The sequence below is a fragment of the Miniopterus natalensis genome, chromosome 1 (genome assembly GCF_054644295.1).
Source record: "Miniopterus natalensis isolate mMinNat1 chromosome 1, mMinNat1.hap1, whole genome shotgun sequence".
Lineage (NCBI taxonomy): Eukaryota > Metazoa > Chordata > Mammalia > Chiroptera > Miniopteridae > Miniopterus > Miniopterus natalensis.
In genome coordinates this window covers 163,675,871-163,701,107 of record NC_142081.1, presented here as the reverse complement: position 1 = coordinate 163,701,107, position 25,237 = coordinate 163,675,871, and the positions used below count along the sequence as shown (strand labels likewise).

Here is a 25,237-nt window from a genome sequence, read left to right as displayed (position 1 = left end):
CTAGATACCAGTCTTTGAGGCAATCCAGTTTCGATACTGAGTCACTTTTGTGTAGACCCCAGGTTTTTTGGGAAGGGCACATGATTGTCCCCAACTTACTATACCAATAAGGTACCAGATGTCATGATTATCATAAACCAGAGGTCCACCAGAATCACCCTGGAGAAAAAACAAAAGCATATTTAACATTTTTTACTCTAATTCAGTTGGAAGGTCATTGCAATTATCTCTCTTCCGCAGGGAAAAAAGAAAATTGGTACAAAGAACATGCTAAACTTTAAAGTACGTTGCTTTCTAGAAAGACTAACATTCATTTGGAGTGGCTGCATTATTTCTGGTTCAGCATCCTTGTATTTTTTTTTGCTAGTTTGGTTAGATACTTTATGCATGGCTTAGTAAGCATGTATATAAAGTGTTTAATATGAGGTGAGTACTTGTGCATAGGTAAGGGATAAGGAATGTTGGAATGGCTTCTAGTCTTCTGCTTGTCTAACAGAATGAAAGGGGATGCCGTTCATAGAATATAAAACACAGGCAGAAATCAGGTGGAGAGGGAAATAAGAGCATAACCAGGTGCACTATTTTGAATGAGATGCCTTTGAAATATCCAACTGGAGTAAAATCTATAGGGGTGGGCAAAAGTAGGTATTGTTTAAGTATCTACCTTTACTGGTCATTGGTTAAATTACCTAAAAGATAAATCATAAGTAAGGATATGAAATAATAAGTATAAGACAAATAATACAAATAAATAATACGATAATTAATAAATAAATAATAATACAAGAATAAACTCTTTCACATACTCCCAACTGGAAACCTACTTTTGCTCACCCCTGCATAAGTCTGGAGATCAAAGGGGAGGTTGGGGGCCTAAAAGTATAAATTTATGAATCATCTACAAAAAGATGATAGTGGAGCTATGGAAGAGAAATGGATCCTTTGTGGAGAAAGTATAGAGTAAAAAGAGGAACAGGCATAGGATAGACCAAAATTTAATGTCTGGGATTAACAGAATGATCCTAAAAAGGAGACAGAGAAGGGGAAGACAGAGATGTAGGATGAAAATCATTACAAGCCAAGGGAAGACAATATTTCAGGAAAGAGGGAACGGTAAGCATTGTTAAATGCTGTTAAGAGGTTAAAAAAAAAAGACCAAAAATTATCTGTTGGAGGTCATTGGTGCATCATTGAAAACATCAGAGAGAGCTGTTTTTTGTAAATTGATAGAACAGAAAGCATATAGAAATGATTTAGGGAATTAGTGGAGGTTTGGGGGAGAAGATTGAAACAATGAGCACAGATAGTTTCCAAAACATTTGCTGGTAAAGAGGAGACAGGATGCTAGCTGAAGGCATTCTGGGTCAAGAAAAGGTTATTTGTTTTGTTTTGTTTTTTCCTAACTTGAGAGTTCTGAATGGGGAAGGATCTAGTTAGAAAAGAAACATGGACTATGAAAAGAGTGAGAGGAGATAATTGCTAGTGAAAACTTTCCCAAAATGTCAACAAGAAGAGAGACCTGAGCAGAGAGGTGATCAGCCTTAGAGAAGAGGCAGCTGCTCTGTTGTGGCCTAAACTGAAGGTGGGTCAAATGGGTCCAGACAAAGGCAGGTCTGCAGGCCTGGTGCTGGGGAAATGGGGGACTTCCCCTCTTATGACTATTAGTTTTCTTTGAAAATTGGGAAACAAAATTATCAGTTGAGAATAAAGGGGTGGAAACAAACAAACAAACAAAACAACCCAGAAGCTGAGGAATGTGGAAAATGTTGGGAGAATTCAGAGAATGGTAGATTTGGAAAAAAAGAAACAAAAATAGTAAGATTGTCAGTTTTATCATCTGGAGCCTTTAGTGGAACCTATGTGTTGTTATATTTTTTTTCCAAGAACATTGGACTTCCTAGGTTCAGACAGAAAGAGTGTGGATAGTTGAGTAATTCCAGGCTTGGGACTTTGTCAGGCAGAAACACTGGAAACAGAGAGCAACAAATGAGCTTGGGGTATTAACAAAAGTGTTTAAAAAATGATAGATATAAAATAAAGATAAAAATGAGAGACAGTGAAATCTAAGCTGGACAAATGGATGATGGAAGAAAGGAAAGAATTAATGGAATGTAAGAAAGTAGAGAAGCAATGGTCTATAGGTCTCTATAAAGTTGAAGAAAATCAATATTTTGTTCAGCTAACAAATATTTGTACCAGGCACTGTTTTAGGTGTTGGTAATACAGCAGTAAACAAAACAGAACCCCCAAAATCTGTGCCTTCATGGAGCTTATATTCTAGTTTGATGGGAGAGACACAATAAGCCAGCTACATATAATATATTGTGTATTGGATGGTGATAAGAGCTAAAGATGAAAATAAAACAGAGAAGGAACACACAGAACATATGTGTAGGTTGTGTGTGTTTGGCGTAAGGGTTGGTAGGTTGGGGTGTAACACGGAGAGTGTGGCCAAGGGGCAGGAGTCATTGAAAGGCAGGCAGAGAAGATTGGGGAGGGTGTTAAATAGGAAGATACTGAGAATCAGTGTTTATGTAGTTGGAACAGTGTTTGGTGACAGGGTTCAAGATGTGGCTGAATAGGGGTGAAAATCACTGGAAATGGGAAGATCTAGGAACTAAGAATTGGGCATTCAAATGGGTTAGTGTTAATACTACAGGGCTTGGCATGGAGATGAAAACTGCTTCAGTGCCAAACCCGCTGGAGTGGGAGACAGGAGAGACACTCGGAGGCGGGTGAAACAGGGTGTGTAGGAAATGAGGACACAGCTGAATGGAGTGGTCTTCAGGGGCAGGTTGCTGTGTCTTCCTGTTTTCAATTTTGTTTAAGAAAATAACTAGACAATAAGAGTAATTGTGTGAGCCAGAAATAGAAGCAACAGACTTCAATTTCCTAATTTGTAATATAATTATAGTACTGCTTTGATCTCATATTAAATAAAATAATGTATAAAATGTGCTCAGTACTTTGCTTGGCACACAGTAAACTTTCAACATCATAATTTTTGTTATTATGATTATTAAGTAAACTGAGTCCCTGGTGAAATAGGTGCCATTTTTTTTTCCTACCAAGTGAAATATATGCCAAATTTAGAAATAGCTAACGGAAACTTTCCTTTTGATGTTTTGACCTTGACTTTGGACTTACCTTACATGCGTCTATTTTTCCTTCCATGAATCCAGCACACAGCATTCCTGAAGTGATCAGGCCATCGTACACATCCTTTCTGTTACACACATCAGTGCTTATGGTTTCCACCCTGGCTTGCCGAAGTCTATTTTGTGTAGGTCCTATTACACAAACAAACAAAAAGCACATTCTTCAAATACAGTTGTATCTAAGACATGGAAGACACATAAACTGTATATTCCTAGGAGCAAAAGCACAATATTATTTTATTAACATTAATTGTTTCCTAATCTTATTTTCTGTTTTATAAATGTTTACATTCAAGGAACCATAAACATATACAACCCAACATTATATCATTGGATCTTCAGAAGCTATTGGAACCCTTACAACTACATGCAATATATACATATGTATATATGTGTGTGTGTGTGTGTGGATACTTTTTTTTCATGAGGAGAGGGTCCATCACGCTGATCTTGTCCAAATGGCACATTTTTCCATATTAAAGACCTTAAGGCTCAGGGAAGTTGACTGATTTTGCAAAAGCTATTCAAGTAGAGACCGAGATAGGAGCTGCACAGAGCTATTTGCCCTACTCTCTGCTGTAGTGTGTTATTTAGGGGCATCCTGAAGCATGGGAAACAGAACAGATATCCAGTATATGAAAATGATCGACATTAGCACAGTGGGCCAGGAGTTAGGAGGGAAAAATACTGCACACTGAGCACAGGAAGGGAGGAGAAGGCAAGTAGCACAGGGCTCCTGGTGAAGCTGTCACTGAGTAGCCCTGAGCTAGCAGGAAGGGTAGGGAAGACGGAAGGAGACTTACAACCTCTCACAAAGTCAAGTTGGAGATGCATGGGGCATTTGGGAAATCTTACATATAATCAAGTTCTGTCAAAAAATAATAATAAAAGCCAGATTAAGATATATTAGCATTTGTCTCCTAGTTTCTCCAGGATATCTTTGATAAAACCTTAAACATTTCTTATTTCCCACTTTGAAATATTTAATTAATCTCTCTCTTTAAAGTGGAATGAACTAGTACCTAGAGATCTTAAGTTCTGGACTTCAGTTTATCAAGTTTTAGATTTGATGTCTTTTAAACCCCCTAGGAAGTGGGACATAGGAAAACAAATACAGATTCTATTATTTAACCAAAATGAAAATCCACAGAGCACTTTCATGTGTATGGTCACCATAAATCTTCATTAACACAGGAAAAATTTAGACCAAAAAGAAAAAGAAAAAGAAAAGCATATCATAAGATTGTGGCTTAAAGTATATGTTAAACAGTAGTGTTTACATATAGGAAATGTACAATTTAGAATCAACTACTCCTTTGTATTCCCATAGCATTCTATCTCTTCCGATAGCACATAAAAGTCTGTTCTTTTCTTCTGTTATCCTCTCCCCCTTTCTTACCACTGCTTTGATTAATTGTGAACCCCTCAAGGATAGGGACCTGATTCCTCTTACTTTTTTAACCCACAGCCCCCTGATCTCCTTGGAGCCATCAACATTATTGGAAGCATCAACATTATTTTTAGGAAAAATCCAAAGGGGGATTCCCTAAGCCATCTTGTCAGAATTTAAGACATACTTATACTGGTAAATCATGTTGAACGACTCACCATCATCTACAATGGATCCAAACCCTGTGACGAATACACTCGTTTTAGGTGGCAACTTTACCGATGAATCTGGGAGGCAAACTCTCTGGACTACATTTGAAAACTCAACTCGAGTAGTAAGCTGAACCAAAGCAATGTCGTTGTCATTTGTTTCTCTACGGTAATTTTCGTGAACGATAATTTTCCCCACATTTCGTTCCACTGAAGGTGGTTTTATAGTTGTACCAAAAGTAGCAATCCATTGACGTGGGTCTTTATTTCTGTAAAACATTAAAGGGTAAAGTTTATGATGCTTACTGTTACATTTTTAAAAAGACTGAGGCTGTATTTCTCCACAACTATTGGGATTATAAACCTGAAGGGTCCCTGTGATGAGAGAATTTGCAAGTAAAGACCTAATTGAAAAAAAGGTTAAACAAGCTGATAATATAAGTGAGAGTATGAAAGCTTTTAAATATTTTACATCTTCTAAAGTTAAAAAGAGCACAGCAACTAAATGGAATTTCAATGCTTCATTTGGGTTATTAACAGTAATGGGTACCATACAATTGGTTTTCAATCTTTTAATTTTTTTATTAGAAATTCTTTAGATTCTCTGTCTTCTATAATTTCAATGAAATGTATGGATATTATTTTTTGTTTGCTTGTTTAGGATATTATACATGCTCAGAGGCATCTTCCCTCTGTATCAGACACTCCATCCGTTCTTATTTGATGACTCACTTCTTCTCGGCTCTTGTTTACTGGGTCTTACTGTTATCCTTGAGACAAAGCGTAATTTGTCTCTTGTGTATACAAACTCTTAAGTGTACACAGGATTGTTTTTCCACCTGCACCCAGACTCTGTCAGGATATTTAAGGACTAAGCAGTCCTGACTCAATATCATGCTGTTAGAGCTCTCACCGCCCTTTGATCTGGCCTGGTCAGTCCCTCTTACTGTTTTTGAGGCTCTCCCTTCACACAGATGCTTTACTCTTCCACAAAGTTACATTACAAGCAACTTTTATGTAGTATTACCATCTCCTCATCTTCCTATTCTTCCCCAAAGCCCAGTTCCCTCTTTTTCTAATTATTCCCATCAAGAATGACTAGAAATATATTACCTTAAATATATAGAAACTTGAAATTCTCTTTGTAGAGGAAAATTATATAGAAGGAAATTCCACAGAGGAGAATTCAAAAAGGGGATTTCCTTGTTCATGTGGGATTACTGTGTTGGTGAATCATAAATGTTTCAGTGTAATGAAAACCTGAAGGATAAGCGGTTTTCAAAGTAGTAGGCACTGCCCCAGGGATGAACTGCCAGAGCCCAGGGGTGGGGACTGAGAGTTGCAGAGGGCTCCTCTCTCAGCTGTTTTACTTTTTTTACACTTTAAAGGAAGTTTTTATTCAAAGCTGAAATCTTATGGCTGAAGAATTCATTTGAAAAGTAGAATTTTGGGAGACATAAGACATATGTGACTTCAGCCCTCAAGGAGCTTGTAAACTAACTGAGTAGATAAAACAAAGTACCTCATCTCTCCCTCCATCATCAACCAGAAGAAAAGCCTTATGTAACAGGCCCTGTTCAACATGCTTGTGGATAATGACACTGAGACTCAGAAGTTAAATGGCTAGCCTAGGTGAGGGATACATCCAGATGGTTAGTGTCAGAGAGAGATGGCCCAGGTTTCATGCTATCCTGTCAAAACCTTTTTCCCAACCCACACTATTTCACGAAGATTGGAATCCATTTTTGTGGACATAAGGGTACTAACATCTATTTTAAACACGATTTTTAAAAATATAATGTTTCCATAGGGAAAAAAACATAAAAATTTAAAAACACTTAGGATACTTGTAACCTGTATTTTTCCTTCACAACAGTGTATGTCGTCGTGCAACTACATGAAATTATTATCACCCGCCAAATTGAACCCTTACCAGGATCATTCCATTTCCCAACTCTTTTAGATTGTTATTATCAGCATAAAATATGCCATCATTCATATTTTAAGAAATACTTCCTGTGAGTCCATAACCATCATCACCTGTCAAATTTCTCTGTTGCCATTTATTTAAAAATTCCTTGAGAGTGGCATCTAGACTCACTAATCCTCCTGTTCTCTCTTCAGTTCATTCCCATCCCCATCATATCACCATGATTTCTCTTATCAAGGTTACCAGTTATCTCTTTTTTACCAAACTTAATAGCCAATTCCCATTTGGGCCTTTTAGCACAGAGACTACACTGGGCCTGCCGAAACATATATCTCAAGCACTATAGCTTATGTTCTTCACTAAGTATTAATAAATTGGCATCTCTTTTCTCTTCTCTCATGAGAGAGTGACAGACAATCACCTGAACTTCATTAGGTCATTCCCATTACACATCTACCCCACAAAAAAGGTGTAGGTACTTTGGTACCATTTGGGCATTTCCCTTAGAAGGACGGTCAAGAGCGCCTAGGCTCACCGAAGACAGCTGTCTTAAAAGGAGGTGTGAACAGGGCCACTGGCAGGGCCTCCTTCAGAGCTTTTATCTCTTGAGAGTTTCAAAGGAAAAACTTTCTATACCCTGATAGTGAATCCTCAGGGAAGAAAGAAGGTGTGTCCCTGGCCACCTGGGGCAATAGGGTGCCTCTGTATATCCATCTACATGAACCGACATAGCCAAGCTTTAAGAGCTACAGCTGTGAAAGCTCAAGCAGACTGCTCCTGTTGGGTCCTAAATGACCAGTCTTCCATACTGTGAGGGCAGAGAGACAGCATGGCAGGTCTCTCCCGTCATCTGCACACCTCTCTGGTCCCCACAACTCACAGGGGTTCTTGGACGATGCAGTTGGGACAGCTTCAAGAATGATACCTTTGATTTTGTCTTATTTATAAAGTGATAGTGGATGTTGATTATGGGAGCATAGAGGGATTAATTGGGAAAAAAATTTCTCCTTGCATATGTGGAAAAGTTTAAGCTTGTTACATGTTTAATAATCAGTCTTTAAAATAATTTATGATATAGTAGAAAAGATAACACTAATGTCATGATAATACAGGAAAATATATGGTGAGAACCATGAGAGTGATATAAACCAAACAGCCTAGATATTTGGAGCAGGGAAAGGAGATGGACACGATCAGGGCATGGAACAAGCATAATGCACTTTAGGGGACAGAGGAGGGCCCACCCCTAATGGAGCAGAGGATAAGCTGGTGAGATTAGACTCTTCCCAAGCACTGAATGCATTGATGGTAACTGATAACTAAATGAAGAAGACTCACACGGTCCTGGTGAACTTACTTGCGGAAGCAGTGAGCTGCCGTGAGCAGCCACGTGTTACTGATGAGGCTGGCTCCACACTGATGGCCCGCCCCTCTGAGCTGGAGGCTGGCCTGCCACGGCCACTCCCCTTCCATAGCTGTTTCGCTTCCTTGGACAATCCTTTCTTTAGAACTGTATGCTGGGAATGGCATGTTTGCAGATGTCATCCTTATTCCACAACCTGTCACAGAAGTATACATTAGCTTGTTTTCATGAAAAGGAGCGGAGAAAAGCATATTCTGACTTGCACTGAATGCTGGTGCTTAAACAACCCATTGCACCTGCTACTTTAACCCATTCCTAGCACTCAGCCTCTGAGGTTATCTGTAGGGGTCCTACCGATCTTATTGAGGTTCAGAAGAAATATCTACTAATATTTCAAGGCATCCAATCCAGGAATCAACTTCTGTCCCTCTATATAAAGCATATAGAGATGAATAAATAGATAGGTGGATAATTTATTGAGCATCAAAGATGTATAGATCCTGCATGGTGACTACCCGAAGGAAAAGGGGATGGAAGGGAATAGAAGAGGGTGTAGTGGGGGATAAATGGTGATGGAAGGAGACTTGACTTGGGCTGGTGAACACACGATGCAATATACAGGTGATGTATTATCAAATTGTGTAAATGAAACTTATATAATTTTATTAACCAATGTCACCCCAGTAAGTTAAAGTTAAAAAAGTATAGATCCTCTGCTGAGAGTTTTAGACACCTTTACAGCAAACCAGTTTTCAGATGAGAAAACTCACCCTTGGAGATAGGACATAAATTGCTGGAGGCCATCCAACTGGTAAGTGACAGAGTTGGATATAAAATTAGGAGGATCCACATCAAAGTTTGTATTTTTACTACTAAGAGAGACCCCATCAATGTAGGTCATGATTCTCCCTTGACATGAATCTATATGTTGTGTTTTCAAAACCCTGAATGTAAACAATAACGACCATTTTTAGTTTTCTAACCATCGAAAGACTAGTTTTTTCTTTTTCCTGGGGTGCCATTGGTTAGTAGCATTAAATGGGTTTTAAGCGTACAACTCTACACTACATCTGAACATTGCACGGTGCTCGCCCAGTCTCGCCTCCTCTGTCACCGTAACGCTGACCCGCCTTATCCTCTCCACCTTCCTCCGCCCTGCTTTCTCTACTGACTGCTTTTCTGTTGTCTGCGTCTATCAGTTCGTTTGTTTAGGTTGTTAATTTGTTGCTTTCTGTTTTATTATATCCCACGTATGAGTGAAATCATGTGGTTCTTGCCCTTTTTTCTTTTTTTAAAAATTGAATTTATTGGGATGACGTTGGCCAGTAAAATTATATAGGTTTCAGGTGTCCAATTCTGTAACACATCATCGGTGTTGTATTGTGTGCTCACCACCCCAAGTCGAATGCCTTTCATCACCATTATCCCCTTTTACCCTCTTCTAACCCCCCCCCTCCTTTCCCCTCTGGTCATCACCCTGCTGTTGTCTACGCCTATCAGCTTTTTGTTTTTGTTTTTTGACTTAATCTATTCACCTTTTTCACCCAGTCCCGCAACACCCCTCCGCTCTGACAGCAGTCAGTCTGTTCTTTATTTATGAGTCTGTTTCTCTTTGGTTTGTTAGTTTTTTGTTCATTAGATTCCAAATATAAGTAAAGTCATAGGGCACTTGTCTTTTTCTCATAGGCTTATTTCATTGAACATAATGCTCTCCAGGTCCATCCATGCTGTGACAAAGTGTAAGATTTCCTTCTTTTTTACAGCCAACAAGTACTCCATGGTGTAAATGTACCACAGCTTTTTTATCCACTCATCTGCTGATGGGCACTTGGCTGCTTCCAAATCTTGCCTATTTTAAATAACACTGCAGTGTACATAGTGGTGCATATATTCTTTTCAATTGCTGTTTCAGGTTTCTTCAAATATATTCCCAGAAATGGAATTGCTGGGTCAAGTCAGTTTCATTTTTAATTTTTTTGAGGTAACTCCATATTGCTTTCCATAGTGGCTGCACCAGTCTGCATTCCCACCAAAGTTCACAAGTTCCCTTTACTCCACACCCTCACCAACACTGGTTTGTTGATTTATTGATGGAACCATTCTGACAGGTGTGAGGTAACATCTTATTGTGGTTTTAATTTGCATTTCTCTAATGACTAGTGACACTGAGCATCTTTTAATATGTCTATTGGCTATTTGTATGTTCTTTTTGGAAAACTATTCAGGTCTTTGCCCTTTTTTAATTGGATTGTCATGTTTGTTTGTTTGTTGTTGTTTGTGGGGGTTTTTGGTGTTGAGTTTTATAAGTTCTTTAACCCCTTATCAGATGCATCATTGGCAAATGTGTTCTCCCATTCAATGGGTTGTCTCTTCATTTTGTTGATGGTTTCCTTTGCTGTGCAAAAACTTTTTAGTTTGATGTAGTCCCATTTGTTTATTTTGTCTTTTTTCCCCACCTTGCTCAAGGCATGTCGGAGAAAACATTGCTTCAAAAAATGTCTGAGATCTTACTGCCTATGTTTTCTTCTAGGATTTTTATGGTTTCAAGTCTAATATTTAAGTTTTTAATCCATTCTGAGTTTATTCTTATGTTTATTCTTATGGTGTAAGTTGGTGGTCTAGTTTTATTTTTTAATGTATTTCTGCATCCGGTTTGCTAATATTTTGTTGAGGATTTTACCGTCTATGTTCATCAAGTATACCCTATAATTTTCTTTCTTTGTAGTGCTGTAGTTCTTAGAGTAATGCTGGCTTCATAAAATGAGCCTAGAAGTCTTTCCTCCTCTTGAGTTTTTTTGAGTAGTTTTAGGATGTTAGCTTTTCTTTGAATGTTTAATAAAATTCACCTGTAAGGCCATCCATTCCAGGACTTTTGTTTGTTGGGAGCTTTTTAAGTATTGCTTCAGTTTCACTAGTTATAATCCATCCCTTCAAATTCTCTGATTCTTCCTGATAAAGTTTTGGAAGATTGTATGTTTCTAGGAATTTATCTTTTTCATATTGATTGTCGAATTTGTTGGCATACAGTTGTTTGTAATATTTTCTTACAATCCCTTGCACTTCTTTGGTGTTAGTTGTTACTTCTTCCTTTTCATTTCTGACTTTATTTATCTAGGTTCTCTCTCTTTTTTTCTTGATGAGTATGGTTAAAGTTTTGTCAATTTTGTTTATTTTTCCAAAGAACCAGCTCTTGGTTTCACTGATCTTTTTTATTGTCCTTTGTTTGTTTGTTTGTTTGTTTAGACTTTATTTCTGCTCTGATCTTCGGTTCTTATCCTTTTTCTAAAACAAGTTTTGATTTTTTTTATAACAAACCCTCAATTGATTAGGGGTTGATCTCAAATCAACCTTAAGATTCAAAAGTATATTAATGTGCTTTTTAAAAGTACTTTTTAATTATTTCTATTTTTATGAAGAATACAAGTATTTTTCAAAAAGTAATTTTATTCAGAAACGGGTAAAAAGTAGTTGCCTGAAATCAGATTTACAAGTCCATCATAATTCCCTCATGGTTAAATAACCTCAGCTTAAGGTGAGCCTAAAATTTAACAAATAGTGTTTCTAGGTTAATATGGTGCCATATCAGTAGTGTCTAATACTTCCTCTCCCAACTTCCCCTTAAAATATAGGCATGAAGGTAATAATTAAATAATATCTACTGGTTATGAGCCAGGCCCTGTACATATATTCTCCCTAATTTTCACATTTCTTTATGGTAAGTATTATTTTCATATTGAAGATGAAAAAATTAAGTATATGGTATTTTTCAAAGGTAAAAGGAGTAAAATTATAAAAATTAAAGAAAGATAAGAAAAAATTACAAATTTTGGTAGAAATTTTTGATAACTGCAATATTCAGTGGGTTGGTTTGAGAAGCAACTTCTTGGACTACCCACTCTCTATCCTGAGAGCTAGAACTGGGTGGAGAACCACAGGAAGTTTGACAAAGCCAGTGGCTCACTGTTGTGATTTTCCCAGCCCAAGGAATGACGCAGCACTGCACTCTACCCAGCCAAGCAGAAATTATAGTTCAAACCATCCCACTGTGACCCATCTTTGCTTTATGTGTGTATTCAGAAGCCACAATTCCCGGTGCCCTATACTATCTAGGGGGAAAAAAGGAGAAGAGGGAAGAGAAGAGAAGAGAAGAGAAGAGGAGAGGAGAGGAGAGGAGAGGAGAGGAGAGGAGAGGAGAGGAGAGGAGAGGAGAGGAGAGGAGAGGAGAGGGGAGGGGAGGGGAGGGGAGGGGAGGGGAGGGGAGGGGAGGGGAGGGGAGGGGAGGGGAGGGGAGGGGAGGGGAGGGGAGGGGAGGGGAGGGGAGGGGAGGGGAGGGGAGAAAGGAGAAGAAGGTCTATGAAAATGTCATTACATCATGCAATGGTCAGAATGTGTGTCCCCAAAATTTACATAATTAAACTCTAATCCTTAAAGGTGATGATATTAGCAGGTGGGGACTTTAGGAGACGGCTTAAGTCATGATGGTAAAGTCCTCATGAATGAAATTAGTGCCTTATAAAAGAGGCTCCGGAGAGATCAGTAGTTCCTTTTGCCTTGTGATAATACAACAAGAAGTCTAGGACTCAGAAAAGGGCCCTCACCCGTCTATGCTGGCACCCTGGTCTTGGACTTCCTCCAGAACTGTGAGCAATACATGTCTGCTGTTTATAAGCCATCTAGTATGTGATATTTTGTTATTGCACTGAAAGCAGACTAAGACATCTCATTAAAAGCAATTTAAACAGAAAAAGATCACTGGCATCAGTGAATAATGAAGCTGGTGGTACAGAAGTGCGGCTGGTGTCATTTTCATATACTCTACTTGTAAAGTCAGAACTTAAGCCTGCATCTAACTGTACAGGATGATTAGGAACCCCCCCCCCATCATATAATATAAAATCTCAGAAAACATATATCACTGCAAGTTATTTTCTACAAAAACTTTTGGGACACATGTGCTGGATATCAGCAAAGATATGCAAGAAAATGTAACCTTAATATAACAAAAGCAGACAACCATAAGGAAAAAATATGCTGTGATAAGACCACATATAACAACATTGCTATCTGTAATTAAATAAAATTCAAGAAATCATACAAATGTTATAACAGATGTAAAATCCACATGGAAGAAGTAAAGAGAAAAAAATGCCAGCAGACAACTGAGATAAGTGGTTTCAGAAGCATACAATTGGTAAAATCTTCTAGAATGCAAGGGAAAGTAACCAGAGCTGGAACTATAAATAATAATTGATATGAAAGGCAGAAAATGGACATTCAAGTAATAAATAATTTGTATTCCTGAAGAAGAAAAAATAGCACACGAAACAGAAACAATCATCAAATTTAGTCAAAGAACATTTTTCCTGAACAAGAAAAAAAATAAGTATCCACATTGAAAACACTTAGTGTTCTAGTCAAAATTTAGTGCAAAATGCAACAACATATGGATCTCTTGCCAAACAAATTATAGAATCAAGATTTCCTACATTTACCCAGAAACAAAAAAGATAACCTACACAATAATAAAAATCACACCAGCCTTATATTTCTGTTCTATAGCAAAAACACTAGAAGAAAACAGAATATCCTGTATAAAATTATTTGGGAAAGAATAATCTTTTAAGACATTGGGATAAAGAAAATGGAAAGAAATTCTTATATATACAAGTACTCAGAAAATATACCATTTATATAATTTTCTTATTTGAAATGACTTGAAGATACAGTTTAGCAGGCAAAAGGTAACTCTAGATCAATACTCAAGAATGGGAAATAGTAAAATATAACAGGAGGCTTTAGTGATGGGTAAATAATTGTAACTATGGGGATAAAATATATCATAATGTTTAAAAAAGAATATTGATCAAGTATTTAAAGATTAAGTGATAAGTAAAATTGTGAAGTTATTTATCAAAGACTGGAAAGTCAGTAGCAGTTGAGGAGAGGAATTTAGGCTATAAGTTTTTCCTTATGCATAATTCTTACTTCATCCTTAAGTTTGATAACTAAAAAATGTTCATGTGTGGATTTAACAAACATAACAGTAAGCAAGAAAATTAAAACAACACGTGTTTATAGAAAAAGGCAGAACACAATGGCAGAAAAATATTTACCAAATACCAGAAAACATGGATTAGAACAAATATATGAGTATTGACAATATTTGGAAATATGTTAAATGTCACATGTTACACATAGTGAATATTTATTGTTTTTTAATGTCCTAACAACATTTTTAATGGACATATGCTTGCCCATAAAATACCATAAATACATACCAATGTGGGGCCTGGGGAGGCAAAAAATGATCATACCAGATATTTCAACATAAAGAAAACAGAGAAATTTTAACAGGAAGAAACCTAACTAGTTACAATTTTAAAACAGTCTCTGAACTGTGATAGTATATTAAAAATAATTTATTTAAATAAAATATTAGAATGTTAGAAATATAGTTATATATGTTATAATATCAAAAATACTATGTATTTTTTTACCATATTTTGTAAGCCACAAAATTTTAAATTGTATTTGGTGTAAATTTACAAATTTAAATGTCTTAATAATATACAATAATAAAAAGCTAAATGTTCAGTTTACAAAACATAAAATGAACAGAAATGCTTGCTATTATCATGGTGATTATTTTGCAATACATATGAATATCAAATCCTTATGTTGCACACCTGAAACTAATATGATGTTATGTTAATTATACCTCAATGAAAAAAAATCCTTGGTAAATTTTACTAACATTTTTATGGCTTTTATTCATTATCTTTGCTATGAAAGAGGCAGTTAATTGTGGGTGTTGGAACTTACGGCTGTTGAGAAGATTCCTCATCTTTTTGTTGTCAATAGCTGAAATAAATAAAATATGAATTAGCAGAGAGAAGAGTATGTTCCTATTGTCAGGTAATTTTGTTCAAATGGACACTATAAGAAATGCTTATTATCCAAAGCATGTATATTTCAAGAGAGCATGAGGTGTTTTTTTATAACCAAGTTATAAATAATCCTCTACTCTGATTTAATCCAAAATGTATAATTTTATTTTATTTTTAAAAAGAGAACATTTTGGTTTTGATTTTTGCTGAGAAATTAGAAACTAAAGTTAGAAAATTAGGAAAGAATGGTAAAGTTCAGTGTCCCTGATTGCTTTCTTTGAGAGCTCCAGTGTAACTCAAGGAAGCCATCTCCAATTCTTATCACAATTGGTGTTCACTGTATCAGGTGCACTGGCCTGTGTGTGTAGTAGGCCAGGGGCGGTTGTGCTGAAAGGGCAGCTCCAGATAGCTGAAGGCATCACAGGCCCCCCACAGCCCAATTTTCAGGCCCTGGCTTGTAAAGAGTGGGAATTACTTAATGCAGGTGGGTGGCTTTTGCAGACTGGGGATTCTCCCTCGTGGTGATTCTGGGGGGAGGCTGAAGCTCTCTCACATAGAGCCAGTCCAGGGGCCCACCCATACCATGGTCTCCTCCACTTTATGCCTCCCTCGATGAAATCTTTTTCCTTCAAATGCATCTTAGTGTTCATTTAAGCTCCTGTCACTCAAATTTTGGTGACTAGGTGTTTGTTTTGGTTGGGTTGTTAGAGAAAAGATGGAGAAGTATATAAGTATATAAGTTGCACAGGGACGTTGACTTTCCCAAAAGAAGGATGCAAGTCCCAAATTCTATTAGTGGTTTCTTGGACATGTCACTTCTCTTTATTTAACAAGAGATATGTATATGGCAGAAAAAATACATGCAATAGAATTCTGGTTATTGAGTATGGTCATAAATATAGTAATTTTGACATTAAAGCAACCTGTATAATAACAATTCAGTATACATAACCAAGAAGGCTGGAAAAAAAATTTAATTGTAAAATGAGAAACTCTACACTTTAACATCTGTTCTATGGTAGATATTTTACTTTAGCATACATGATCATGCACTAGGAGCAATTATATTATCAGAAATTTAGATTTAGTTTGAGATTGCCATTTATAGTGTCCTGGAAAATAGCATGTTTTAATTTGGAATATAATTGATTGATAATAACGGTAGATACCATACTCTTCATCATTTCTAATTACTCCTTGAAAAAGTTGTCATGATTGTGTGTAGGGATTCCATCTCAAAATGTATTTCAGGGAGCTTCCCAATTTCTAACAACACAGAAGTTAACTGTAGACTCCCTATTGCTTAAATTCATGGCTGCTGGGAGGGGAAATATTTTTAGGTCTAAAGGGCAAGCCTTATTTTTTGGTATTAAATCATAAGTAACTGACCTTGGAAATACTTAAGCAAAAGCAATGAACAGAGCTGGGACACCTATGGTATATGAGACATATGCTAGAGTTTGGGGGGAAGGATAAGAAAATAAAAAGACAAAGTTCCTGATGCTGACACATACAATCTTATTTAAAACACATCATTTTGCTTTCTCTGATTATGTATTGGCATAATAAAATAGAAATGCCTCGCAAGCAGGATGCCAACTACCTTTGAGGTAGGTTTAGTTTAAGTTTCATAACTTTTTTGGACTGAATTGTCTTCCACTTTTTGGGGGAAAACAAAAACAATAACTTTCCTAATTTTGTTCTGTTAGGAATCAATGAAGATATAAATTTTGATACTTGTTTTAAATTGGAAATAAGGTAGAGAACCTCTTCACAATTCATGTGAAAGTTTCTTTCTACAGGGGTAAACCGTCATAAAGATGTCCATCGCTTTGATACTACAGAAGCTAACCCCCAGAACTGGCCTGTGAAGACCTCTGGGAGTTAGAATACCTGTGTCAGGTCTGGCCCCAAGGCTGGCTCATCCCATGTCTTACATCTTCCTTGAGTCTCAGTCTCTTTAAAATGATAAAAATAATCCCCATTCTTTTATGCTTTTGAAAAGATCTAACATGATAATACATGGGGTTAATTTAGAAAATATAGCCAAGGCTCAAATCAAATGTAAAACAAATATTCATAAAACTAAACTGCGACTCATAGTAAATTTTTATTTTACTTTTATTCCACACTGATATGTGTATATCAGTGGTGAATTCTTAAAATGAGAGAATACATTAACCTAAATTCTTAGGAGAGGATTGCAAGGGAAGGGGGTCACAAAGATGGTAAAAGGACTTACATGTGAGTGTAAACGATGGTTTGTTTATAGTCAAAGGCAAGTCTTTTGTCTTCAGACTTTGGTATAAAATCCTCTCAATTTTTTTCCTGATTTGCTCAGCACTAGCAGTAGATGGGTATCGAAACATGAGCACCACAAGAATGTTCACACCGCTTTCATCTGGACTGAAGAGCAAAAATAAGCAGATAAATAGAGATAATAAGAAAGCTAGTTTTCTAATTGTTAATTATTATTTTTTTTAATGTATCTTTATTGATTTCAGAGAGAGAAGGCAGAGGGAGAGAGAGAGAGAGAAACATCAATGATGAGAGAGTCGTTGATAGGCTGGCTGCCTCTTGCATGCCCCCTACTGGGGACTGAGTCGCCATCCAGGCATGTGCCCTAAGGATCGAATCACAATCTCCTGGATCATAGGTCAATGCTCAACCACTGCGCTATGCTGGGCCTGGTCGTTAATTATTTTTAGGCATTAAAATTCACACTAAATTTAAAGAAACACAATGGATGGCATATGTGTATATCAGATTTCTACCTAATTTCTAGAAATACTGGTTAAGATATATAGTTGGAAAAAAAAATGTTGCGTGCTCTTACTTAGCTCTCAGTCTGGAGGGGTTGTAGGAGGAGATGTTTATAAAATCATGCTTTATGTTCACTTAAAGGATTTGCTTTTTAAGGTATTTTGAACCAAAGTTGTAACCATCATTATTCTTCAGGGGTGGTGTGGCAGAGACAATGCTTTGTGTTCACCAAACCCAGTTGCCTTCGCCTCCTGAGCATAGATCTAGGTTTCATTTCCTAGCCCCCCTTGCATTTTATTAAAACTCTCTAGTGAATTCTAAATAATGGAATATGGGTAGAAATGATGTACCCGCTTCTAGGCCCAGTACCTGGAAAACTCTCCTACTATCTTCCATGCCTTCACTCTTCCTTTATTTGCCAACCAGATGCAGAAAACCCAGGGGGCAATTTCACCATCCTGCCAGCACCCACACCCCCTGCTGCCACTTCTGACTCTTTGAAATGAACCACTGAAATGAAATCAAACTTTATTGTCTTAAACCATTGGTATCTGGGGGATTATTGGTCAGTTAATACATGTTTGATAAGTAGATGATTAGAGAAAGCAGTTATAAAAGGAAATCTTTTGATAAGGGTTTCAAATGTATTAACTTATACTGTAATGCACAGATAGAGAAAGCCTCTGTCACCTTTTGAGGTTGAATTTAATTGGAAATATAAAGAATAAAGGAAAGAAGAGAGGGAAGGAGGAAGAAAAGTGAGAAAGGCACAATGTATGGAGGGGGAGAAGGGAAGAAAGGGTTAGTTACTTTACCATCAAGAAGTAAAGCAGACAAATAACTATTACAAATACATATATTTATATATCAAATAATATCCATAGAATAAATTTAATAACTTTCATCCCAATGTATAGAAAAGATATATTATTCTAATAAATGTCAAGCCTTCAGACATAATATCAGAAGTGCATTCAGGATGGATTCTAGTAATTTATTTTAGCCTCTAACAAGTTTATGTTCAATTTATGGACATTGCCTTTCATCAAAATATAGAAATGAAAGCATTAAAATAAAAAATAATAGAAATGCAATGTCATTTTAAAAAAACAACCTTATTGCAGAAAAAGTCATTGGCTGATTGTTGGGTAGGCTTAAAATGAGGACAGTCAAAAAGAGCTGGACTAAGTTCTACCAAAGCTCTCGCTTAAGGAGCAGGGTGTGTTAGCTGCACCATCCCTCCTCTTCCTGTATTTTTTTCTCTTGGGGAGTACCTTTATTTTTAATGGAATACATGACATTGCCTCTCGTCATAGAGCACTCTGCATCTTTCTGTTGTGACTGGGACATGGCTGCGCAGCATAGCCGGGCTGCTCAGGAGTCGTGACGTCTTTGTGCCCCTGCAAACGTTTGCTCAGGGGAACTTAGCAATTGTGCTTATCCAGTGCCTCTTACTGTGCTGGTCTGAGGTTGCAAGCCGAGTTTACCTACCTTATTTTGATAACATGAGATTTGATAAACCGACTTGCTCCAGCAGAACGTCGAAATATCCTAGACATCTGATTAGAAAAAATATAAAAAGCATTAATCTTAAGAAAAATGTTACTCCTTGTCTTATCTAGAGACTTGAGGCAATGACAAGGATTTCAGTTTATTCTCAGATATGCGAACAGCCTATCCATAGTGGTGAGACTAAACCAGGCTCTAACACTTACAGAACTGAACAACTTTAACAAAACTGTTCAATTTTGCTAAGCCTCTGTAAAATGGGATTATAACAATATCTACCTCAGAGTTGTTTTGAAGATTAAATGAAATAATGTATATCACACATTTTATACCTTGCCTAGCATATTGTAAACTATTGATAATGTTCATTTTGGTTATTGTCAAATGAATTAAAATATCTGTGCTATTTTTTAAGGCAGCATCCCCACTTTTAAGAAAAACCACCATAAGTTTGCCTTGTTCTCGAATATGGCATCTAGACCATTGCTGATACTAATTTGTTGATTTCTTAAATGATTATCCCACTGCTACAGCATTTGACATAATACATAACAGCATCTATTGTGTGCCTCTGACACCCTCACTTGTTAGTCATCTCTCTGGCAGGCAGGCTTTCACAACTGATACTGGATTTAGAAGTAAGTTTCACCACACTCCACGCTGTCAGCATTTTATTACTCAGCTTTTCCGGTCTGAACCATGGAAAGACTTTGAGTGTTCAGTGAACTGATTTCCTAAAGAATTCTGATTCCAAAAAGACTGTTAAGGTGCTGCCTTAAGACAAAAAAAGCACTGGACTGAGGCTCAGAAATGACACGTCCACGTAAGTTTAGGTAGGCCCACATCCATGGTAAATCTTGCCCCTCAATTACTATGTGCTCTGGGAAGAGGGAACACTGCCTTCTTCCCTATAAGGTTCTTCTCTCACCCTGAGCCCTCTAAACTAGTAACACTGCGCAGTGGATTTTACCTCCTATCTCCTTTCCTTGAATCCACTGCTATGGTCTAAAATCAGCTCCCTCGAAACTTGTGCCTTTGCAGCAGTCCCCTCGCTGTCACGTTTCTGTGGTCCTGCTCTCTTTCCTCCCCTCCGTTTCCCCCACAATGCTAGCACCGGAATATCTCTAAGTGCAAATCTGAATGTTATGCTCCTGCTTCAAGCCCAACGCCCCCTTCAGTGTGACCCCACAACCTTACCCTTTCACTGGCCCTTGCCCCGTCCCTATCTGCACAGCCTATTCCCTTATCTACTGCATGACCTGTTCTTCCCTAAACCCACTAAACTGGTTCACACCTCTATGAATTCACACGTTCATTTCCCTCTTCCTACAATACGCTTTTTTTTTCAGGCAAACTTCTTCAGTGACAATTCTGTCATTCCTTAGAAACTCCAGTGACATCTAAGCTGTCTCCGACGCACCCTACTCAGGGTGGAACGCTCCTTTGTTTGGGCCACCGCAGCACCTCGCACGTGACCATTACAGCAGCTACCCTGCGGGTTTGCAGGTGTGTCTCCTGCGCTAGGCTGTGAGCTGCGTGACAGCTGGGAGTGCCTCTGGTTCACTCCTGCTTGGCCCGCAGGAAACACTCAGTGCATGTGTGGTGAATAAATCAGTGAGTGGATACAGGAGTAAATGAATGGAGAATCCACGCTAGGAGGAGGGAGTTAATAGCGCATTGTTTTGTTTCATCAGCAAATCACGGTGCCAAATGTAAGGAGAAGCCTACAGGAAACTAAAATAAGGTGGGAGCCGAGACCCCAGTGGTGACCTTCAGATGGATGGTCATTCCAGGGCTTTGACTCAGTTCTGAGTTATATCGCTTATGATTTCACTAGGCTTCTCTGAGCTCATTTTATTTCCATTTCTCAAGGAACAGGGAGAAAATCTGATTTTAAGGTCTCTAGCATTTTATATAAAGGTCCTCTGAAATGTTGAACTGTGTACATAATGGCACTTTAAAAAAGATCAAGATTTTGTGTTATCATGGTATAAAAAAATTACCAATAGCATAAAAAATAGTCCCTTGAGGTGTCAGCCTCTATTCCAATACAGTACAGTATTGATTGGTGTGACCACTAAGAACAGCTCACATGTATTAACATACTACATACGAGGCATTGGACTGATTCCTTTGTTCAAACCTCACACTACCTTATGAAGAACGTATTTTATTTATCCTCAACAGCCCCATTTTATAGATAGACACTGAGGCTCAGGACACTTAAGTCAACTTGTCCAAAGCAGCATAGAAAGCAGTGGTTCTGCACTATGCTATACACCTTAAACTAATATAACATTGAATGCTAACTGTAATTAAAAAATAAAATGAAAATTTAATGAAAAAAACATACAAACAAAAATGCACGTATATGTGGAGTATTAGAAAAACATAACTAATTCTGAGGTTGCGACGGCAATGTGGTTAAGCACATTGTCAATTTCTGGATCTGTCTCCTATTAGGTGATTTTAGAAATATCATTTGTTATCTCTGTGCCTGGGCACGCTTACTTGTAAAAGGGAAATTATACAGCAGTTACCTCGTAAAGTTGTTGTCAAGTTATAAAGCATGAGGAACAGCAACAACAGAAAGTAGTGGTTCTTTCGCATGAACCCAGGGAATCTGGCTCTAGGTTTTGTGTTCTTGAGTCCATTATGTGACACTGACAATCCTGTGTTACTTATATACTTGATAATAGGTGTTTGGGTGGGTGGGGGTGCAGAGGTCCCAGGGCAGGAAACCCTTAAATGATTTTATTTCCTGACTCTAAATCTCATAAAAGATAACCTCTTGGGAGGTTTCTCTTTTCTGCTTCTGTGTTTAACAAGGCTAAGAAAACTGCTCCTCTCCCCACACCTACTTATTATACGCAGTTTCTGGAGATGTTTAATTTATGTTTATAGTTTTCTAATAAGAACTCACTAGTATTACATTTAGTCCAAATTACAAAAATTAATTGTATTTTTCCCCCTTTTATGGTCCAAACCATAAAGAACAGATTAATTTATTTGAAATTATTCTATTTAAAACAAAAGTGTATAGCTCATAGTAAAATACAAAAGTTCTCCTTAAAATCAGATACCAATTGTAGACCTCGGTTTGAACTCCAGCATTAGAAAACTGTAACATGTTTGAAACAATAGCGCAGCTCTGACACCAGTTACTGTCTCTGGCAAGACTGAGCTTGCGCCATCCCTTCTGGCTGGGCACTACATGCAGATTAAGTCTTCATGGAAGATCACTAGTTACTGGAATCCAACTAGGGAATCCCTTTCCGGGTCCACCTGTGAAAATCAGTAAGGAAAATTCTGCAGATTTCCTGTTACCGTCAGGGAAACACGTACCAGCAGAGGGCAAATACCAAGGAAATGAATTCCATCTCCCTTTCTTCTCCAAAAAAGCTTCCTACTAGCTCAAAGGGATTTTTCTTTCCTCTGAACTCCTAAAATACCGATCATTTGGGTCGTATATGTGACCATTATATTCTGCACTGTGGCAGCTCTCACAGTGAGCAGGAGGAGATTGTAATAAAAGTTGGAGGAATAGTTAGAGCCAAAGCATTCAGGTCCTTGGAGGCCTTCATGAGGAACTTAGATTCTTTTTTTTTTTTTTAAGAGAATTTTTTTTCATTATTTGTCAATTACAGTTGACATTCAATATTATTTTATATTAGTTTCAGATGTACAGGATAGTGGCTAGACATTTATATAATTTATGAAGTGACCCCACCATAAGTCTAGTACTCACCTGGCCATAAAAAAGAATGAAATCTTACCATCTGTGACAACATGGACAAACCTAGAGGGGATTATGCTAAGTAATGTAAGTCAGAGAAAGACAAGTACCATATGATTTCACTTATAATGGGAATCTAAAGAATAAAATGAATGAACAAACAAAACAGAAGCAGACTCATAGATACAAAGAAGCTGAATTTTATACTAAGAACATTCAGAAGCCACTTATGAAAATTTAAGCAAAATAATAGCATAATATGTTTTTAAAAGATTATTCTGGTTGTTATGTAGCCAAGATATCAGAGGGAGCCTGAAGTGGAAGCAGTGATAACTGTGAGCTGCCTATATGAAAAAACACATTAGTTAGGTCTAGGATAGAGTTAGTGAATTGGTAGTAGAAACATGACTTGTGAATGGATTAGACATGAGGATAAAGGAAATGTAGGTATTCTAGCAACTAGACGAACAGTGTCATTTGTTGAGTGGGGAAGAATAGGAATAAGAGAATGGAATGGGGAAGCAACTTTCAAGAATTGGACTTAGATATAACTTTGAGGTGCCTGTGAGAGTTCCAGGTGGAAATGTCACATAGACAATGGGCCTTACAAGTCTAGGGTTCAAAAATTCTGGGTTAGTAATTAAAATTTTGGAATTAGAGCTACTGTATACCTATCAGTACTTCCCTTTTTTCCTGCTAAGAGGACCCCTCTTTCCTATAGAGAACTCATTCTATATCATTCAAATGGAGCTAAAGTTACCCCCTCTTCCCATCTCCCAAAACAGTGGTACAATTTTATTTTTAATCGAAATGATTATTGTAGGGATGGGCAGGTATTCCAAATTGGCCAACTAGATTGGTTCTCCATACTTTCTTCCAAGGACTATTAAGGACAATTGTCTTTTCCTGTTTCAGTTAATAACCAGGAAAAGTGTAGCTATTAGCTCTCTTATCTGCCACAGGCTCAATACATTTTTTAAAAAAATTAAAAACTGAGGACATTGTTTGAGCCTCTAAATCAGCCATTTTTGAAGTCAAATGAATCTCTAGATTTTCTCGTCTTTCCTCCCTTCCTTCCTTCCTTCCTTCCTTCCTTCCTTCCTTCCTTCCTTCCTTCCTTCCTTCCTTCCTTCCTTCCTTCCTTCCTTCCTTTTCTTCCCTTCCTCCCTCCCTGCCTACCTTTCTTTCATTCTTTTTTTCTTTGACTCATTAATTGGGTTTCTGTTATTTTCTGCCCAAAGCAGCCTATTTGTCTTGGGAAAGGATGAGATCATTTATAGAGCAATAGAAGAAAGAAGCAAAAGACGGATCATGCCTTGGGTGATCTGGAGGGCTAGGTCAGTGGGACCTTCACTGTCTATGATCAAGTATAAGCTAATGAAGTTTTTTTTCTTAAGTTATTTCTTAAGAAGCTGAGTTTATTTAAATGATGATGAATTGTGATGCAAGAGGAATTGCAGCAGATATTTGTCCCCTTTCCAGCTCCTATGAGTCTTGATTGTACAAGATTTGTAGCCCACACCTGTGCTGCTCCTGAAGCCTGCCCTGCCTGACCGAGCTCACTTCTCAGGGACGTCTGGTTGCTCGTGCTTACCCTCCCCGGGCAGCCCTGTTGTCATACCACAGACAGCTCAGCCCTCTTGTCTCTGTGCAGAACCACCTCTGTGATGTAATTTAGGCTCCAGATGTCCCTCAGAAATCAGTCTGAGGCTGCACTTATGAAACCACATCTTTGTCTAGCTTCTTACTCTGTCCTATTCTGTTGCCTGACTTCCTTACAGGGTTTTCCTGAAAGCTTTTGGTTAGTGAATCACTTAACCAAGAATCTTCATCACAGACTGTGCTTTTGGGGATCCAACCAGGGATAAATTAAGTTGGAGCTAGAGAATGCTCTGCTATGCATCTGTTTCAATGTGTCCATTGTTTCGAATATAGGTGCCCACACATCTTCAATTTTCAGGTGAGATTTTTAGCTTGTAACCAGGAAAAGACTTAATGAATTTACTTAAATGGAAAAGTGTTTTTAGAGATAATATTGTGTTACTTCTTTAAAATAGAAAAAAAAAAGAAAAACGTTTAAAGATTCAAGCTTAGTTGTAGTTTCAGAACATACAGAGCACAATAAAGGGGGTTCTAGTGGAAAGCTATTTTTTTTTTAAAATCTTCACCTGAGGATATGTTTAGAGAGAGAAAGAGAGAGAGGGGAACATTGATGCAACCTTTTTGGTGTAGGGGACAATGCTCCAACCAACTGAGCTACCCAGCCAGAGTGGCAGGCTATTTTTAAGACAT

At 37.6% G+C, this 25,237-nt stretch overlaps 1 protein-coding gene across 1 annotated transcript in view; it reads right to left on the bottom strand.

Annotated features, from left to right (window-relative positions):
• The window catches only part of LOC107537225 (transmembrane serine protease 11F), an 86,793-nt gene continuing 61,556 nt past the window's right edge, over positions 1-25,237 (bottom strand). The window contains exons 5-11 of the mRNA XM_087827435.1: positions 19,192-19,259; positions 17,180-17,343; positions 14,873-14,911; positions 8,045-8,246; positions 4,767-5,026; positions 3,148-3,290; positions 1-159 (exon numbers count right to left, since the gene is read on the bottom strand). Coding sequence (XP_087683561.1) covers positions 1-159; positions 3,148-3,290; positions 4,767-5,026; positions 8,045-8,246; positions 14,873-14,911; positions 17,180-17,343; positions 19,192-19,259 — 1,035 coding nt within the window. The remainder of the gene's footprint in view (positions 160-3,147; positions 3,291-4,766; positions 5,027-8,044; positions 8,247-14,872; positions 14,912-17,179; positions 17,344-19,191; positions 19,260-25,237) is intronic.